This window comes from Nyctereutes procyonoides, unplaced genomic scaffold (genome assembly GCF_905146905.1).
Source record: "Nyctereutes procyonoides isolate TBG_1078 unplaced genomic scaffold, NYPRO_anot_genome, whole genome shotgun sequence".
Classification (NCBI taxonomy): Eukaryota; Metazoa; Chordata; class Mammalia; order Carnivora; family Canidae; genus Nyctereutes; species Nyctereutes procyonoides.
Genome location: NW_026575028.1, coordinates 2,153,642 through 2,172,469, shown reverse-complemented (window position 1 = coordinate 2,172,469; position 18,828 = coordinate 2,153,642). Strand labels below are relative to the sequence as shown.

Sequence of the window (18,828 nt, the reverse complement as noted above, 5' to 3'; positions counted from 1 at the left end):
CCGTCCCGGAGGAGCAGGAGCTGCACCAACCTTCCCGGGCGGAAAGGGGCCCGCAGGGAGTTGGAGCAGGACCCAGGAGGGCGGGGATGCCCTCGGGCTCCCGGGGACACTAACAGACACCTGCGCCCGGGAGAGTGCGCCGAGCTCCCTAAGGGCTGCACCGCGGACCCGGGAGCAGATCAGAGGAGGTCGGGCGGCGGCTCCATGGAGGGGGCTGCGGGGCGGGAGCGCGAATCCCACAGCGCAGGCCCCGGAGCACTGGGAGCCGGGACACAGCCCAGGACCCGGCTTCCCCCGGGACAGGCAGAGGCCGGGAGGGCCCAGGACAGCGAGGACACTCCTGCCCTGAGCTGAGCAGATCAGCAGCCCCGCCCCGGAGCCTCCAGGCCCTGCAGACGGAGAGCTCCGGAGCTACTGCGGGAGCTGACACCAGGGCTCCAGAGCTGGCCCCACCACTGGGGTTGTTCCTCCTGGGGCCTCACGGAATAAACAACCCCCAGTGAGCCCTGCACCAGGCAGGGGGCAGAGCAGTTCCCCCAAGTGCTAACACCTGAGAATCAGCAACAGGCCCCTCCCCCAGAAGACCAGCTAGAAGGACAAGGGAAAAACAAATTATTGACCAAGCAGCACTGGAAAGTTCCAGGGGAAGTCAAGAGACTTAAAGTATACAGAATCAGAAGATACTCCCCCGTGGGTTTTTTTTTTTTTTTCCTTTTTGATTTCTGTTTGCTTCCCCCATCCTTTTTTTCTTTCTCTCTTTCTTCTCTTTTTTTTTCTTCTTTTCTTCCTTTTTTATTTTTCTCTTTTCTTTCCTTCTTTCTCTCCTTTTCCCAATGCAACTTGTTCTTGGCCACTCTGCACTGAGCAAAATGACTACAAGGAAAACCTCACCTCAAAAGAAAGAATCAGAAACAGCCCTCTCTCCCACAGACTTACAAAATCTGGATTACACTTCAATGTCAGAAAGCCAATTCAGAAGCACTATTATACAGCTACTGGTGGCTCTAGAAAAAAGCATAAAGGACTCAAGAGACTTCATGACTGCAGAATTTAGATCCAATCAGGCAGAAATTAAAAATCAATTGAAAGAGATGCAATCCAAACTAGAAGTCCTAACGACGAGGGTTAACGAGGTGGAAGAACGAGTGAGTGTCAGAGAAAACAAGTTGATGGCAAAGAGGGAAACTGAGGAAAAAAGAGACAGACAATTAAAAGACCATGAAGACAGATTAAGGGAAATAAACGACAGCCTGAGGAAGAAAAACCTACATTTAATTGGGGTTCCCGGGGGCGCCGAAAGGGCCAGAGGGCCAGAATATGTATTTGAACAAATCATAGCTGAAAACTTTCCTAATCTGGGAAGGGAAACAGGCATTCAGATCCAGGAAATAGAGAGATCCCCCCCTAAAATCAATAAAAACCGTTCAACACCTCGACATTTAATAGTTAAGCTTGCAAATTCCAAAGATAAAGAAAAGATCCTTAAAGCAGCAAGAGACAAGAAATCCCTGACTTTTATGGGGAGGAGTATTAGGGTAACAGCAGACCTCTCCACAGAGACCTGGCAGGCCAGAAAGGGCTGGCAGGATATATTCAGGGTCCTAAATGAGAAGAACATGCAACCAAGAATACTTTATCCAGCAAGGCTCTCATTCAAAATGGAAGGAGAGATAAAGAGCTTCCAAGACAGGCAGGAACTGAAAGAATATGTGACCTCCAAACCAGCTCTGCAAGAAATTTTAAGGGGGACTCTTAAAATTCCCCTTTAAGAAGAAGTCCAGTGGAACAATCCACAAAAACAAGGACTGAATAGATATCATGATGACACTAAACTCATCTGTCAATAGTAACTCTGAACGTGAACGGGCTTAATGACCCCATCAAAAGGCGCAGGGTTTCTGACTGGATAAAAAAGCAGGACCCATCTATTTGCTGTCTACAAGAGACTCATTTTAGACAGAAGGACACCTACAACCTGAAAATAAAAGGTTGGAGAACCATTTACCATTCAAATGGTCCTCAAAAGAAAGCAGGGGTAGCCATCCTCATACCAGATAAACTATAATTTACCCTGAAGACTGTAGTGAGAGATGAAGAGGGACACTATATCATACTTAAAGGATCTATCCAAGAAGAGGACTTAACAATCCTCAATATATATGCCCTGAATGTGGGAGCTGCAAATATATCAATCAATTAATAGCCAAAGTGAAGAAATACTTAGATAATAATACACTCATACTTGGTGACTTCAATCTAGCACTTTCTACACTTGATAGGTCTTATAAACACAACATCTCCAAAGAAATGAGAGCTTTAAATGTTACACTGGAGCAGATGGATTTCACAGATATCTACAGAACTTTACATCCAAACTCAACTGAATACACATTCTTCTCAAGTGCACATGGAACTTTCTCTGGAATAGACCACATACTGGGTCACAAATCGGGTCTGAACCGATACCAAAAGATTGGGATCATCCCCTGCATATTCTCAGACCATAATGCCTTGAAATTAGAACTAAATCACAACAAAAAGTTTGGAAGGACTTCAAACACGTGGAGGTTAAGGACCATCCTGCTAAAAGATGAAAGGGTCAACCAGGAAATTAAGGAAGAATTAAAAAAATCCATGGAAACTAATGAGAATGAAATACAACCATTCAAAATCTTTGGGATGCAGCAAAAGCAGTCCTGAGGGGGAAATACATCACAATACAAGCATCCATTCAAAAACTGGAAAGAACTCAAATACAAAAGCTAACCTTACACCTAAAGGAGCTAGATAAAAAACTGCAAATAGATCCTACACCCAGCAGAAGAAGAGAGTTGATAAAGATTTGAGCAGAACTCAACGAAATCGAGACCAGAAGAACTGTGGAACAGATCAACAAAACCAGGAGTTGGTTCTTTGAAAGAATTAATAAGATAGATAAACCATTAGCCAGCCTTATTAAAAAGAAGAGAGAGAAGACTCAATAAAATCATGAATGAGAAAGGAGAGATCACTACCAACACCAAGGAAATACAAACAATTTTAAAAACATATTAGGAACAGCTCTATGCCAATAAATTAGGCAATCTAGAAGAAATGGATGTATTTCTGGAAAGCCACAAACTACCAAAACTGGAACAGGAAGAAATAGAAAACCTGAACAGGCCAATAACCAGGGAGGAAATTGAAGAAGTCATCAAAACCTCCCAAGACACAAGAGTCCAGGGCCAGATGGCTTCCCAGGGGAATTCTATCAAACGTTTAAAGAAGAAATCATACCTATTTTACTAAAGCTGTTTGGAAAGATAGAAAGAGATGGAGTACTTCCAAATTCGTTCTATGAGGCCAGCATCACCTTAATTCCAAAACCAGACAAAGACCCCACCAAAAAGGAGAATTATAGACCAATATCCCTGATGAACATGGATGCAAAAATTCTCAACAAGATACTAGCCAATAGGATTAAACAGTACATTAAGAAAATTATTCACCATGACCAAGTAGGATTTATCCCTGGGACACAAGGCTGGTGCAACACTCGTAAAACAATCAATGTGATTCATCATATCAGCAAGAGAAAAACCAAGAACCATATGATCCTCTCATTGGATGCAGAGAAAGCATTTGACAAAATACAGCATCCATTCCTGATCAAAACTCTTCAGAGTGTAGGGATAGAGGGAACATTCCTCGACATCTTAAAAGCCATCTACGAAAAGCCCACAGCAAATATCATTCTCAATGGGGAAGCACTGGGAGCCTTTCCCCTAAGATCAGGAACAAGACAGGGATGTCCACTCTCACCACTGCTATTCAACATAGTACTGGAAGTCCTAGCCTCAGCAATCAGACAACAAAAAGACATTAAAGGCATTCAAATTGGCAAAGAAGAAGTCAAACTCTCCCTCTTGGCCGATGACATGATACTCTACATAGAAAACCCAAAAGCCTCCACCCCAAGATTGCTAGAACTCATACAGCAATTTGGCAGCGTGGCAGGATACAAAATCAATGCCCAGAAGTCAGTGGCATTTCTATACACTAACAATGAGACTGAAGAAAGAGAAATTAAGGAGTCAATCCCATTTACAATTGCACCCAAAAGCATAAGATACCTAGGAGTAAACCTAACCAAAGAGGTAAAGGATCTATACCCTAAAAACTATAGAACACTTCTGAAAGAAATTGAGGAAGACACAAAGAGATGGAAAAATATTCCATGCTCATGGATTGGCAGAATTAATATTGTGAGAATGTCAATGTTACCCAGGGCAATTTACACGTTTACTGCAATCCCTATCAAAATATCATGGACTTTCTTCAGAGAGTTAGAACAAATTATTTCAAGATTTGTGTGGAATCAGAAAAGACCCCGAATAGCCAGGGGAATTTTAAAAAAGAAAACCATATCTGGGGGCATCACAATGCCAGATTTCAGGTTGTACTACAAAGCTGTGGTCATCAAGACAGTGTGGTACTGGCACAAAAAACAGACACAGAGATCAATGGAACAGAATTGAGAATCCAGAAGTGGACCCTCAAGTTTATGGTCAACTAATATTCGATAAAGGAGGAAAGACTATGCACTGGAAGAAAGACAGTCTCTTCAATAGATGGTGCTGGGAAAATTGGACATCCACATGCAGAAGAGTGAAACTAGACCACTCTCTTGCACCAGACACAAAGATAAACTCAAAATGGATGAAAGATCTAAATGTGAGACAAGAATCCATCAAAATCCTAGAGGAGAACACAGGCAACACCCTTTTTGAACTCAGCCACAGTAACTTCTTGCAAGATACATCCACGAAGGCAAAAGAAACAAAAGCAAAAATGAACTATTGGGACTTCATCAAGATAAGAAGCTTCTGGGGATCCCTGGGTGGCTCAGCGGTTTAGCGCCTGACTTTAGCCCAGGGCACGATCCTGGAGACCCGGGGTCGAATCCCACGTCCGGCTCCCGGTGCATGGAGCCTGCTTCTCCCCCTGCCTGTGTCTCTGCCTCTCTCTCTCTCTCTCTCTCTCTCTCTCTCTCTGTGTGTGTGTGTGTGTGTGACTATCATAAATAAATTTTAAAAAATTAAAAAAAAAGATAAGAAGCTTCTGCAGAGCAAAGGATACAGTCAACAAAACTAAAAGACAACCTACAGAATGGAAGAAGATATTTGCAAATGACATATCAGATAAAGGGCTAGTTTCCAAGATCTATAAAGAACTTATTAAACTCAACAGCAAAGAAACAAACAATCCAATCATGAAATGGGCAAAAGACATGAAGAGAAATCTCACAGAGGAAGACATAGACATGGCCAACATGCACATGTGAAAATGCTCTGCATAACTTGCCATCAGGAAAATACAAATCAAAACCACAATGAGATCCCACCTCACACCAGTGAGAATGGGGAAAATTAACAAGGCAGGAAACCACAAATGTTGGAGAGGATGTGGAGAAAAGGGAACCCTCTTACACTGTTGGTGGGAATGTGAACTGGTGCAGCCACTCTGGAAAACTGTGTGGAGGTTCCTCAAAGAGTCAAAAATAGACCTGCCCTAGGACCCAGCAATTGCACTGCTGGGGATTTACCCCAAAGATACAGATGCAATGAAACGCCGGGACACCTGCACCCCGATGTTTCTAGCAGCCATGTCCACAATAGCCAAACTGTGGAAGGAGCCTCGGTGTCCATCGAAAGATGAATGGATAAAGAAGATGTGGTCTATGTATACAATGGAATATTCCTCAGCCATTAGAAACGAAAAATACCCACCATTTGCTTCAACGTGGATTGAACTGGAGGGTATTATGCTGAGTGAAGTAAGTCAATCGGAGAAGGACAGTGTATGTTCTCATTCATTTGGGGAATAAAAATAATAGTGAAAGGGAATAGAAGGGAAGGGAGAAGAAACGGGTAGGAAATATCAGAAAGGGAGACAGAACATAAAGACTCCTAACTCTGGGAAACGAACTAGGGGTGGTGGAAGGGGAGGAGGGCGGGGGGTGGGGGTGAATGGGTGACGGGCACTGAGGGAGGCACTTGACAAGATGAGCACTGGGTGTTATTCTGTATGTTGGCAAATTGAACACCAATAAAAATAAATTTATTATTTAAAAAAAAAGAAAGAAGAACAACAGACCCAAGGAAATGGTGAAGAGGAGATAAAGTCAGAACTGAAACATGACACAGAGAACAAAGAAGAGAGCAGTTTATGAAGACAAAAGATGATTCCTGAGAAAGACTAACAAAATAGAGAAACGAGTGGTGGAATGATGAAGGAAAAAATAATACTATAAATAAAAAGGGGAAATAATTATAGATACAGAAGAGATTAAAAAGATAATAGAATAAAAGCTTTCTGGAAATAGTTTTGAAAATTAAGACAAAATGGATGGAATCTTAGAAAAAGTATTTTACCCAAATAAGAAGAACAAATATACTAGCACTGGAAGAAAGACAGTCTCTTCAATAAATGGTGCTGGGAAAATTGGACATTGTATATTTATTAATATACATTAGTATATTCTAATAAGAGAATCTTATTAGTCTTGCAAGTATTAAACATAATGAAATGGTAATTTAAAATTTAAAATCTTCCCATAAAGAAAACATCAGGTCTATATGTTGTTTGTTTTTTTTTAATTTTAAGATTTTATTTGGGGGATCTCTGGGTGGCTCGGAGGTTTGGCGCCTGCCTTCCAGCTAGGCATGATCCAGTCCCAGGATCGAGTCCCACATTGGGCTCCCCGCGTGGAGCCTGCTTTTCCCTCTGCCTGTGTCTCTGCCTCTCTCTCTCTCTCTGCCTCTCTCTGCGTCTCTCCTGAATAGGTAAATAAAATCTTTTTTTTTTAAGATTTAAGGCAGAGAGAGAGAGGCAGAGACGGGAGGAGTAGGCTCCTTGCAAGGAGCCCGATATGGAACTCGATCCTGGGACTCCAGGATCATGCGCTGAGTGGAAGGCAGATGCTCAACCACTGAGCCACCCAGGCATCCCAGGTCTATATGGTTTTATAGATGAATCCTTACAAGCTTTCAAGGCAAAAAAAAATCACTCTAACTTATTTAAATGTTTTTAAAAATTGGAAAAAGAGGGAATACTTGCCAGCTTATTCTATGAAGCTAGTATAATTTTGAAAAACAAAGACAGTATCAGAAAAAGAAATTACAAGACCATTTCACTGACCAATGCAAAAAATCCTAAACAAGATACTAGCAAACTAAATCCAGCAATGCATAAAAGACTAATTTGTTATGATTGAGTTAGGTTTTCATAAAAATGTGAAGCTGGGTTAACATTAGAAAAGGCAATAAACAATTAGAAGACATAATAGGCATTTCACAGAAGAAGAAATACATGCAACAAATGACATATGAAGAGACATTCAACTTCACAAGTGGAAGAGGAAATGCAATGCCAGACCACAGTGAAGCACCATTTTATACTAAAGTGTTATTATAAAAAATGGTTAACATTTCACAATACCCATGGTTTGAGAAAATGTGGATCAACAGAATCTCTTACTCATGGCTGGTGGGAATATCATTGGTGCCAGCATTTTGGAAAACAATTTTGCACTTTCTTGCCATAGCTGAACAGTTATGAATCTAGCAGTTCCATCCCTAGGTATACACCCAAGAGAAGCTCTTACAATATGTCTCAGGACTCATGATAAGGACATTCATAGCAATACTGTTCTTTTTTTTTTTAATTTTATAAATTAATTTTATTGGTGTTCAATTTACCAACATACAGAATAACACCCAGTGCTCATCCCGCAATACTGTTCTTAAAAGTAAAACAAAACAAAACAAAAACAGAGAAGAAAAACAAAAATTGCAAACAACCCAGATAGGATGAGGAGGATGAATAAACTGATATATTGGCCCCCAAGAATATGATACAGGAACAAAGATGACAAAGTACAGATATATGTGACAACCCAGATGAATGTCGCTAGTATAATACTGAATGAAAAAGCAAGCTCTGAGAGTCTAAACATAAAACCAGTTTAGTAAATTTCAAAAATGAGTGAAACAAACTAATATATTAAGTGGATGTGTATGTGCATTTGTCAATATGAGATAAGACTAAATAAGCAGACAGCCAAAAAATTCAAATGGAGGGATAAGTTGAGAGTGCAGGATAGCTATTACCTGGTTAGCTGGGGAGGGTGGGATTTGGGGCAGGTTGGGGTCAAGGGCAGATCAGAGGAGGAGCCTATTAAGTAGATAGAGGTTTGTTAACATTCTAGTTTTTGTATTGGTGATGTATATACAAGTATTCATTATATTATTAAAAAAATTAAAAGTAGAATGAAATAAATCGAGATAGGACCCATGGGAACAGCATACCATGATCAAGGATTACGGTCAACCCAACCCTGTCCACTTGAGGGCTGACACATATCTGTAAATGTGGGTATGGGTGTGAGAAATTGCCCCCTTCTTTGCATTGTTTGCATACAAATTGATATCTCTGGAAGCCCTGATGTGACAGAAATATTTGCAGGAATTCTGCCCCGGAGAAGACCCAGGAGGCATGTGAGTTGTCTTCAAGCATTTGAAGGGTTATTACATAGAAGAGGGATGAGCTTGCTCACTGAGGCTCTGGAGAGCAGAAAAAGAACCAGTGACTGGTTGTGGATGGGATGGAGAAACAAGGTTATGTTGACAATGGGAACCCTATAGGCTTCTGTGGAGGAACTGGCTTTTCCAGACTGGGGACACAAAGGATTCCTTTAGGATTTCTCTGATTTCCTGACTTAGAAAAACAGGGCAACCTCAAGACTTTACTGGCAGTGTGCTAAAATACAAAAATGGGTTGGAGCAGAATGCAATCCTTGTGGTAGATGTTTCTGTTTCCTATTTTTATTGATGGGCAAGGGAGCTTTCCCATGTCACCTATTAAGGTGGCCACTAATCACATACTAATCTGTGACACTTTCTGCATTGCTGTTGAGCACTTCAAGTGAGTATACTCTATTTCTCTAATTAGGATATAAACTTCTTAAGATCAAGACTTGTTTTATCTTACTTTGCATTTTCCATAGTGCTTTTCATGGGACAAGAGTTTAATGTGGGCATTTGGCTGGTTACCATAGTGTTTGATAGCTTTATTCATTCGTTCATTCATTCATTTATCAGCTATTTATTGTAAATGTGCTTAACATGTTGTGAAGTGTCAAAATGGGGGTTGGAGATGCTTTCAGTTAGATGCTTTCCATTCACTGGGGGTCTGAGTGCCAGAGTCCATCTTCAATGCCTCAATTGCCTTATTCCCAGAAAAGCCCAGAAGACCACGGAGATGCCTCCCAAAGTCCCTACCTGGATAGATTCTGAAGAATCCAGTGGAGCTGCCAAAATATTGCCAGGTCAGTGTTGGGTCCCTCTGGAAGTTCTCCACAAAAACAGGGTTCAAGGCTTCAGACATGTAGACTCCATTTAAAATGTCTGGGTCTAAAGGGAGAGATTATAGAAGGAACTACTGGGGAAACTAAGTCAGAAGCAACAATGACCAGTTCTTCACCCACTGAACACACACACACAGCCCAACCTGCAGTGATTTTATTTATAATTGCCTATTATGCTGCACTTGGAACCACTCTCACACCCTCCATTCCAGTAACACTGAGTTTTCTCCCAGCCCTGACTTGTGTAGAATCCTTTTACTTGTTCTCCTCAGTCAAGGAGGTTGGAGAATCCATTTACACCCTGCAGGGCTTCTCAGGAAAATGGAAGCAAAGCATTAAAATGCACAGTACCACCTAGCAAGCACAAACTGTTCAGAAAGAGTGCCAAGTCACAGGGTGAGTCGGGGAGCTACCTTTGTTGTACACATTAGTGGGCAGCTGCACGCTGCTGATGGAGGTGTTCACCATCAGGTTGCTGAAGTGAGCATTGGACTCGAGGACAAACTCAGCCCCCAGCTCCACATAGTCACCATTCTCATCCTTCTCGTTGATCAGGACAGAATTGTAGTAGTTAAACTAGGGGCAGACAGGAACAAGTAGGGTAGCCGGCGTGGACACAAGAGACCCACAGGGTGAGAGAGAGAAAGAGAAATGGTGCAGGTCAGAGGACTCTGACATGAGAGACAGGGTCAGACACACTGACAGCATCCAGACCAGCAACATCTATGAACAATTCAGGCAGTAATCTGCACCACACATACAGACAGTACATATCCAGATATTGGAGTTCTTGGTTGATTCAAATGTTTTTTATATATAAATTGTCTAGATGATTGCTTCAGTTCCCCACTCTGTTGAGCATGTGTGTGTATGACTCGATGAGAGCCAGAGACAGGCAGCCAGAAATCCAAGGTGAGGTAAAGAGACAGTGACAGCCTCATGGGTACCATCGATTTTTTTTCCAGCGTGGGGAGGTTCCTAGGGACCTGGAATGATGAGCCCTGAAAGGTGAGGCATCTCTCTTTAAGAAAAAGCCTGCAAGGATGCCTGGATGGCTCAGCCATTGAGCGTCTGCCTGCAGCTCAGGGCATGATTCTGGAGTTCCAGGATTGAGTCCCACATTGGGCTCCCGGCAAGGAGACTGCCTCTTCCTCTGCCACGTCTCTGCCTCTCTTTCTCTCTGTGTCTCTCATGAATAAATAAATAAAATATTTTAAAAAAAGAAAAAAGAAAAAGAAACAGCATGCAACCTGGGCCTGAGGCAGCACCAGTGGGTGCCCCCCTCCCGTACCCTCTGAGGAGCTACCAGCGTGTTCTCTGGTACTAACATGCAGTGTTGGAGGGTCCACTTGGATTACCACACTTAGGGCCATAATCAGACCCTCTTCCACCCTCCCTCCACACCTGGTTTAAATCTTGAACAGCCCCCTTAGGACACCCCTATGTTCCACCCCAGGCCACAACTCTGCTGACAGCAAGATACTATCTACTGGATACAGCACATATCCAGCTGTGTCCCTCCCCTGCTCAAATCCTTCAATATGTGCCATTCTAGGCTGAGCTGAGGCCAGATTTCTATCTGTCTATAGTCACTTTCTACCTCACGATCCCCTGGACATACAGAGCTGACCATTAGCAATCTCATCAATCTATTGTTTCCTATTTCAGTGTCTTTTCTTTTCCCTCAGCTTCTCCATGCCTTTCCTGCTCAGATTCCCCTCAGCCCAAGGCTGGCCCTAATGCCATCCTGTCTGCAGGGGTTTCTGAGCCTCTGCCCCAGGGAACTTCTGTGTTCTTGTAAACAGAGTTATATCAACTCTCATGGACCTGTTACATGCCTTATGCTAGAGGTATTTAGTCTATGAGTTTCTTGACTTTTCATCTTTGCAGAAGCTAGTGCACTGTGGTTGGGCAATAAATGTTTGTAGAATGGGTAGCTTGCCACTCTGTCCCCTGCCCCACCCCCCTCCAAGTCTTGATAGTTGTTTCTCCTACCTAGTCCATAAATCTCTTCTCAAAAGACTGAATGGATTTCAGAATCAAACTATAATAGGTTCATATAAATCCTGTGCACAATAAAAGACAATTCTGGCCTTCCCCCCTACTCCACCCCTCCATATCTTGTATTCAGGTGACCCTGGTCCTTGGTGGGGGTTGGGCCATTGGTCATTATACCCTCCCAGCAGCAGCTGTGGAAGCAGGAGGACTCACCACCAGCGACTCATTGAATTCATGGTTCAGGTCAGCCTCCTCAGCAGCCTCTACCAGATTCTGCAGGAGGGGAACATGAAAGGAGAATGAATAGGCAAAACAAGACCAGCAGGTCTTCAAAAATTTCTACTGCTCAGAATATACCCAAGAGAGACACCTGGGTGGCTTGGCGGTTGAGCGTCTGACTTCCGCCCAGGTCATGATCCTGGAGTCTGGGGATCGAGTCCCACATCAGGCTCCCTGTAAGGAGTCTGCTTCTCCCTCTGCCTGTGTCTCTGCCTCTCTCTCTCTCTCTCTCTCTCTCTCTCTCTCTGTTTCTTATGAATAAATGAATAAAATCTTAAAAAAAAGGAATATACCCAAGAGTGCTGAAAAGAGGTACTCAAACATTAATTTGTGTACAATTGTTTACAGCAACACTACTCAACAATGGCCAAAAGGTAGATGTATATTACTCAGTGAAAGAAGCCAGTCTGAAAAGGCTATATCCTACATCCCATGATATTCTGGAAAAGGCAAAGCTATGGAAACAGTAAAAAGATCAGTGGTAGCCAGGTTTTGTGGGGAGGGAGGGAGGGAGGGATGATTAGCCAGGAAACAGTATTTTTTAGGGCAGTGAACTTATTATGTATGATCTATAATGGTAGATGCATGTGTCAAAACCTATAGACTTACCACACTAAGAGTGAACCCTAATGTGTTGTGGGACCTGGGGCAGAAGCCCCTCCCCTGACAAATCACAGAACCTAGAGTACCTTGACAGCCTCTACTTTTCGGCGCAGCATGGCTTCCATGTCCTCTGAGAACTTCTTCACCAGCTCTAAGCCATCCACCTCCATGATATTCAGACTGGGCTCCACATCCTTGTATTTCTGTGCAAGGAAAGTGGGAGAGATGGGCACCTGTTGTCTTATACATGATTGCATGTGGCCTCCATCCCCTCAACTACTGCATTCACATCTGTGAAGTCCTGTTGACTCAACTAGAGGCAAGGACAGATCCTCCTCTTCTTGTATAATCTCCCCCACTAACATTAATAGCTGCCTCTTATCAAAGTTCTCTATGTTCCAGGAACTCTGGACACATAGAGGTTAATATCCTTAAAAGGGAAGACTGAGGCTCAGAGAGGTCAACAAACTTGACCAAGGTCACACAGCCAGTGAACAGAAGACCTGGGATGGCCCAGGTCTCCCCGATTTCCAACTTTTTGATGGTGCCTCTCTGGGGCTGCTCACAGGGTCTATGAGCTATCAGTTCATCTTTCTGTGATTCCCCATGGTATCAGCCCTGCTGATGCGTGCCCCTGCCCACACCCATGTGAATTGTAACGCTCACTGCCTGGGCAGAGCTTAGCAGCAGCTGCAAGTATTCACAGGAGATATAAACTCTCAGCTACTGTGTGTCACTAATGTCTAATGACCTCATGTGGCAACCTAGTGGCTCTGTGACCTCAGGCGAGTTACCGGTGAACTCAACTATGAGATGTGGCATTTGCGTGGCTTAAGAGCACACTCTAGAATGCTTTTACTAAAAACGGCCACGTCATCACAGCGATGTCGTTCTCACCCAGGGTTGGAGGGCACAAATGAGAAAATCAAACGACATGGCGCTTTATAGGGCGGAAGCTCCACGTGGGTCGGAAGTGGGTTCAGGCTGTCATTGCTGCAGCTGCCTGCAGGGGCCGTGGGACAGGAAGCCGCTCACGCTGGCCCTGTTACTGCCTCCAGCCCCTGTGACCCGAGGAAGTGTGGTCCCGGGCAGGCATAAAAGCCTGAGCTTTGCTCTTAGCAACATTTAGAAAATGGTGAAGATTGTACTCACTTCATGAAATTGTGGTGAGAATGAAATCGTGAATGTAAAGCTCTTAGCAAATGGTAATAATAGAGAATGGCAGGCCATTATTAAAGCCGGTCTGCGAGTTACAAATATCAGAGAAAATGAGATTGTTTATAATCCAGTGAGAGGACAGGCTCAGTATCAATCTGCAATAAGGCAATTAATCAATAAAGGCGAGGCAGAGCTGGTGCATCGACCGCCCTGTCCACAAGGCCCTGCTTCCTGCCCAGGAGCCAGGGTCACTAGACCTTGGCTAGGGCTCCCTGTGGGCGTCCTCCAGGGTAGGACATGGCTGGAGGTCCTGAGATAAGGGAAGTGAGTGGGAGGCTCACTCTACTACCAGCCAAGCAGCTCCCACAGGGAGCTTACCTCCTTCACCTTCCTCCCCATCCCCGTTCACAGATGTTAGGTCTGCATCCCACTCTGCTCACACCTGCTCCCTCTCCCTTTATCCTTCACAGAATCCTCCAAATAAATCTCTTCCCCATCTAATTCCATCTTGGCATCAGCTTCTGGAAGATCTGAGCTGACACTCTGCTCTTGGCCACTCCACCGTACTGCCCCCGCTGACTTGCTCTGTGACTTGGGCAAATCCCTGGGCCTTAAGTTTCCCATTCTGAAAATGAGGAGAATGGATTAGATGATCTCTAAGACCCCTTACAGCATGGACATTTAGGAATTAGAGGACTCTGCTTCATTACCAGGAGGAAGTCCCTGGCTGCCTGCTTCCTCACCACCCTGTGAGTGCCTGGAAGAGGGTTACTGACCTTCTGCAGCAGGAGAGAGCCTGAGTACTTGGTCACAGTGTTATACAGGTCCCTGCCGAAGGTGTCTGCCCATAGCTTCACTCTGCCGGGCAACGAAAGTACGTGTTTATACACATGCACACACACATGCACATAGAAAACAACTATGTACACACACAGACACCCATTGAGACACACAGAGACACACATAATATCTAGAGATGTACATATATACATGGATGCACCATCCCTCCTGATTGGGACAGGAGATCAAGAGGACCCTTCGAGGGCTCAGCGGCTGCCCTAAGGGGGCAGGACCGATGAGCAGGGAAGCAAAGCTTGACCTCAAGCTCCCAAGGGTTCTGATTTGTGAGGGGGGAATGGAGAGGAGAGAAGGGGAAGAGCCTGTGGACAGGCTCAGGCCTGGGTGGGGAGTACCCAGAGGATGGAAACAGGAACTGCTTGACCCTACTGAAACTTCTCAATGGCTCTTCAGGGTGTCCTGCTCAAGGTCACTACTGGCTACCAAAACCTCAGTTGAAACTTCAGAGGGGACACGAGGCTGGGGCAGAGGAAGAGGCTCTGAGCTGCTTCTGTGGAGGTGAGAGCAGGCCAGGCAGGGAGGACGTGAGGAGGCCACTCCTTACCCTGGGTGCAGGCAGCCTCATGGAGAAGCCCTGACCTCTCTCATCGGTCCCTGGAAATGCATCAAGATCCTGCCACCTGGGCAGGCTGGTGGTGTCCTGGGATGAGTACACAGGACCTCATCTGAGCATCTCCAGATAAAGCAAAATGAGCTTGTCCACATAATCCTGTCAAGGTTGCATTCATGTAGTCACTCAACCAATAATTACTGAGGTCCTACTATGTGCCAATTATTGTATATAGCACTGGAGCCACATCATAGTCCTTGCCTTTGTAAAACCCTCAGTTAGAGGGCTACTCCTCCACAAACAGATAGCATAATACGTGTTTGCAGGTGAAGGGGTGCCAACAAAGTTTGGGGAGGGGTAGTGGTGGTGCCAGGAGACTTCTTGGGACAAGTGGGATCTGAATTTTGTGTTAGAAGTTTGGGAGAGTTGTGCCTGCCAAAGAGATCTGGAAGAGATTTCCAGGCAGAGAGTATAGAAGAGCTTGGAGGAGTCAGAAATGACTTCAGATTTCCAGGTTGGGTGGTTGAGCTGATGATGGTATTATTGAATAAAACTAAGAATCTCAGAAAGATTGAGAGGAAAAAGTTGGGAAGAGTGGAAGGTATCTAGTGTCTCTTGGATTATGTAGAATGCGAGGTTCTTGTTGCAGGCCTACTGAGTGCTATAGGGCAGGTTGTGCACTGTGCAACTCCAGAAGGGACCAATTGCATTATATCTTGAAAGACACACACACTTGAATTTAAAACCTCACATGATGTTCAGGAAGAGCTGTCCATAGGCAAAGCATACGTGAGTCTAGGAAGTAGAGGCAAGGCGGAGGGTCATTAGTACATAGGTGAGAGTTGAAATTCTGAAGGTAGATGAGCTCTCTCAAGGAGAGTGTGTAGCATGAGGAGAGCTGTGAGTGGAGGATAAACCCTGGGGAACACCAATCTCAGGCGGCAGGCAGAGGGAAAGGATTGCTTGAGGAGAACAGAAGGTTAATTCAGGGACCCAAGGAGACCCAGGAGGGCGCATTGTTATGGAAGTTGAGGCATGGAGATTTAAAAAAAAGGGAGTCTAGGGAGATGAGGCCAGGGGTGCCTAGTGGATCGTGCAGGGAGGAAATCTTTGGAGGTCTTGGTGGGAGCGAATTTGGGAGGGCAGTAGAAGCCTGGGCAGCTGGTGGAGGCTGAGAGCTGCATGGGAAGGGAGGGCATGGCTAGGCACAAGGGAGAGGCAGTCATTGGTGTAGACGTGACCGAGAAGGATTGAGCAGGGGCGAGGGGAGGACTGGCTCCAGGGGAGAGGGCGGGCATAGGGGCGGGTAGGTTTGAGGCCATTAATCTCAGCCAGCTGTCGAGGTTTCTCCTTAGATGGTCCAGTCTGGTTCTCCACAACAAAGGCCTGGATCCCAGCCCCCTTGACTCAGCACTCAGCCTATTCCTGGCCTTCTCCTTTTCCTGCTAATCCATGTCTGTTCTGGGGGTGGAAAAGTATTCTCAACATCTCCCTCAGCAACAGTTAGTCTTAGAGTCCAGTGGTGGGGGAAGCATAGGTCAGACTGAGCGGAGTTTAAATTGCAGCACTTCCATTTCCGGCCTACGTGAACCTGGGCAGGTCACCTAACGTCTCTGAGCATGTTTGCTCAACTGCACAGCACGGTGCAAAGCAGAGGTTCTAAACCCAATGTAAGCAGTGCTGCTGAAATCCATTGCTCCACAAAGCCACACACAGCATGCATTGCTCAGCCTCTGGGTCCCCACTTCTGTTAAGACGTTAGGTTGACAGGTGGCTCTGGTAGCCTGACTCTCATACTGGACTCGAGCGTCTTGGACTTAGGTATGGCCTGAGCGAGCTGCCCCCTTTATTCTAGGGTGTCTGCTCCCCACATATATCAGGGATTTCTTTAATGGGACTGCCAGAGCAAAAGCCTGAACAACAGACACTCCCAGGGAGGTCATGCACCGATTAAACTTTATACTAAAGTGTAAATGACTGACAGCAGATTATTTTTTCTTGGAGCTGGTCTGAGTGACAGGGGGCCTGGAAGGAGGCAGAAAGGAAAGACTAATACGACCAAAGTCTGATTTTACTCAGTTCCTCGCTGCATGAGCCAGTTTAAAACTACTTTACCCTCTCAGGGTGTCAAATTTCCTCACAAGTCCTTGATCATTTTGAGCCAGCCCAACTCCCACTGCCAGTGGCCTAATCACAGCGATTATCCTGGAAGGAGCATCCCTCAGGCCTGCAGGTGCTCGAGGTGTGCTGCTTGCCATCCTGAGGAGGCAGGGCCCTCATGATCGCTGTGCCTGAAACCCTTGGGTGTCTGAGGGGTGGCAGGAGGGGCTCCAGAATGGGAGTCAGGTGGGGAGAAGGGGGGCAGCAGGCAGTGCCCTGAGGGGAGAGCTCTGAGGGAGGCCGGAGGTCAGGGGTAGGACCCGCGGGCCGAGGACGGAGCTCTCCAGGGGGAAGGAGGGGAAGACAGGGCCAGAGGAGTTTAGGGGGGCGCTGAAATTGATGCTTACGTTTCCAGAGGAATCTTGGTCTGCCCACGTGTGGGGGACAAGGAGGTGCTGCAGAGCAGCAGGCACAGGATGGCTGCAGTCTTCTGCAGGGAGATGCAGGCCGCTGGCCCCTGGCAGCAGGGCCTCCCACCATGGAGGGTGCTGATGTCTAGGTGGAACCTCAGGAGTCCCCACATGGTGTCTTCACTGGGCTCAGCGTGAAGGGAGGGAGAGAAGAGGGCAGCCTCTGACCATCAGCTCCGTCCACTCGTCCCCCAGGTCCTTGGGATGTCCCCAGGCCTTCTGCCTTCTGAGTCCTGGCCAGCCTGGGGTTCCCCAGCTTTCAGTCTGGTCTTGGCTGTGATGGTTGGTGGAACTGGGGCTTCTCTCTGCCCTGAAGAGAGCTGTGCATAGAGGAGCCACCCCACCTGACCAGCAGGCTCCAGGAGGGCCTGGTGGCTGGGGCGGGGGATGGGGATGGTTGTGACAAAACCATTAATCCACTGGCCTCTCCTCTAATCCGCTGCCTGACAGCAGGGAGGAGGAAGTGCAGAAGTGACCTCAGCAGGATTACCCTGATTCCAGAGGACAGGGCTCCGTTGTTTCATTAGGGGTCAGAGCACAACCTCATACCTTAAAGAGGCAGACTCAATCCTGTAGACTTGTTCCTTCTGGACCCAAGGGGAGGAGTGACACTGATCCGAAAACAACAGGAGACATTTGTCCAGCACTCCTGCTTACCAGGAGATGTAATAAATTGGCGTGTTAAACCCCAGAGTCGTCCTGGGAGGTCAGTGTCACCATCCCTGTTTTCAGGGGGCCCTTGAGGGAGGCTAGGTGACCGAGTTGGGACTCATGTCTCCAAGTCTGCTGCCTTTGACGAATTTGTCGATAATGTCAACACCCTCTGGCCCCCACGGCCCGCACATGCTGGGGCACGTATTTGCTGGGAAGCTGGACGCCAACCCCCATCCCCCCGAATGTTTCTGTAATACATGCTGAAGTAAGATAGTCCAACTACAAGCGGTTAATAGCTCTGCCTCTTTCCATTCCAACTTCTCTGTCTCATTTTCTGTTCCTTGGGTGATGTTTGAGTGCCTGTGGGCATTTTGGGGATCCAGCTAAATTGAATTGGGGTAACATTTAATTTGAGCTTAGAGGGATATATTTCTGTAGCTCATTGCCACTTCCTTGCCTAGACAAGTTATCTGCAAGCATCTGGGTGTCGGAATGGCTTCCAGAAACACTCTTATTACTGCCAGGGCCAGCCCTACGCATCAGGACAGGGGCAGCCTTCGGTTGTCCCGGGGTGAATGTCCCACAGCACCCCCTGTTGGGAGCATGTGGGAGGGCAAGGAAGAATGCGGTTTGGAGCACACTGAGCCAGAAATTAGTTGGGCAGATTCTTCTGAAGATGAGGCCAGTAATATCACCAGCAGAGGCTGTGGTTCTGATCAAGGCCCGGCCAACACAGTTCTCTCGGGTTAGGA

The 18,828-nt window shown here is 45.9% G+C and overlaps 1 protein-coding gene across 1 annotated transcript in view; it reads right to left on the bottom strand.

Moving 5' to 3' along the window:
- Positions 1-17,535, bottom strand: part of CACNA2D4 (calcium voltage-gated channel auxiliary subunit alpha2delta 4) — a 115,308-nt gene extending 97,773 nt beyond the window's left edge. The window contains exons 1-6 of the mRNA XM_055315374.1: positions 17,360-17,535; positions 14,221-14,302; positions 12,373-12,489; positions 11,618-11,677; positions 9,820-9,982; positions 9,321-9,452 (exon numbers count right to left, since the gene is read on the bottom strand). Coding sequence (XP_055171349.1) covers positions 9,321-9,452; positions 9,820-9,982; positions 11,618-11,677; positions 12,373-12,489; positions 14,221-14,302; positions 17,360-17,535 — 730 coding nt within the window. The remainder of the gene's footprint in view (positions 1-9,320; positions 9,453-9,819; positions 9,983-11,617; positions 11,678-12,372; positions 12,490-14,220; positions 14,303-17,359) is intronic.
- Between the last annotated feature and the right edge of the window lie 1,293 nt (positions 17,536-18,828).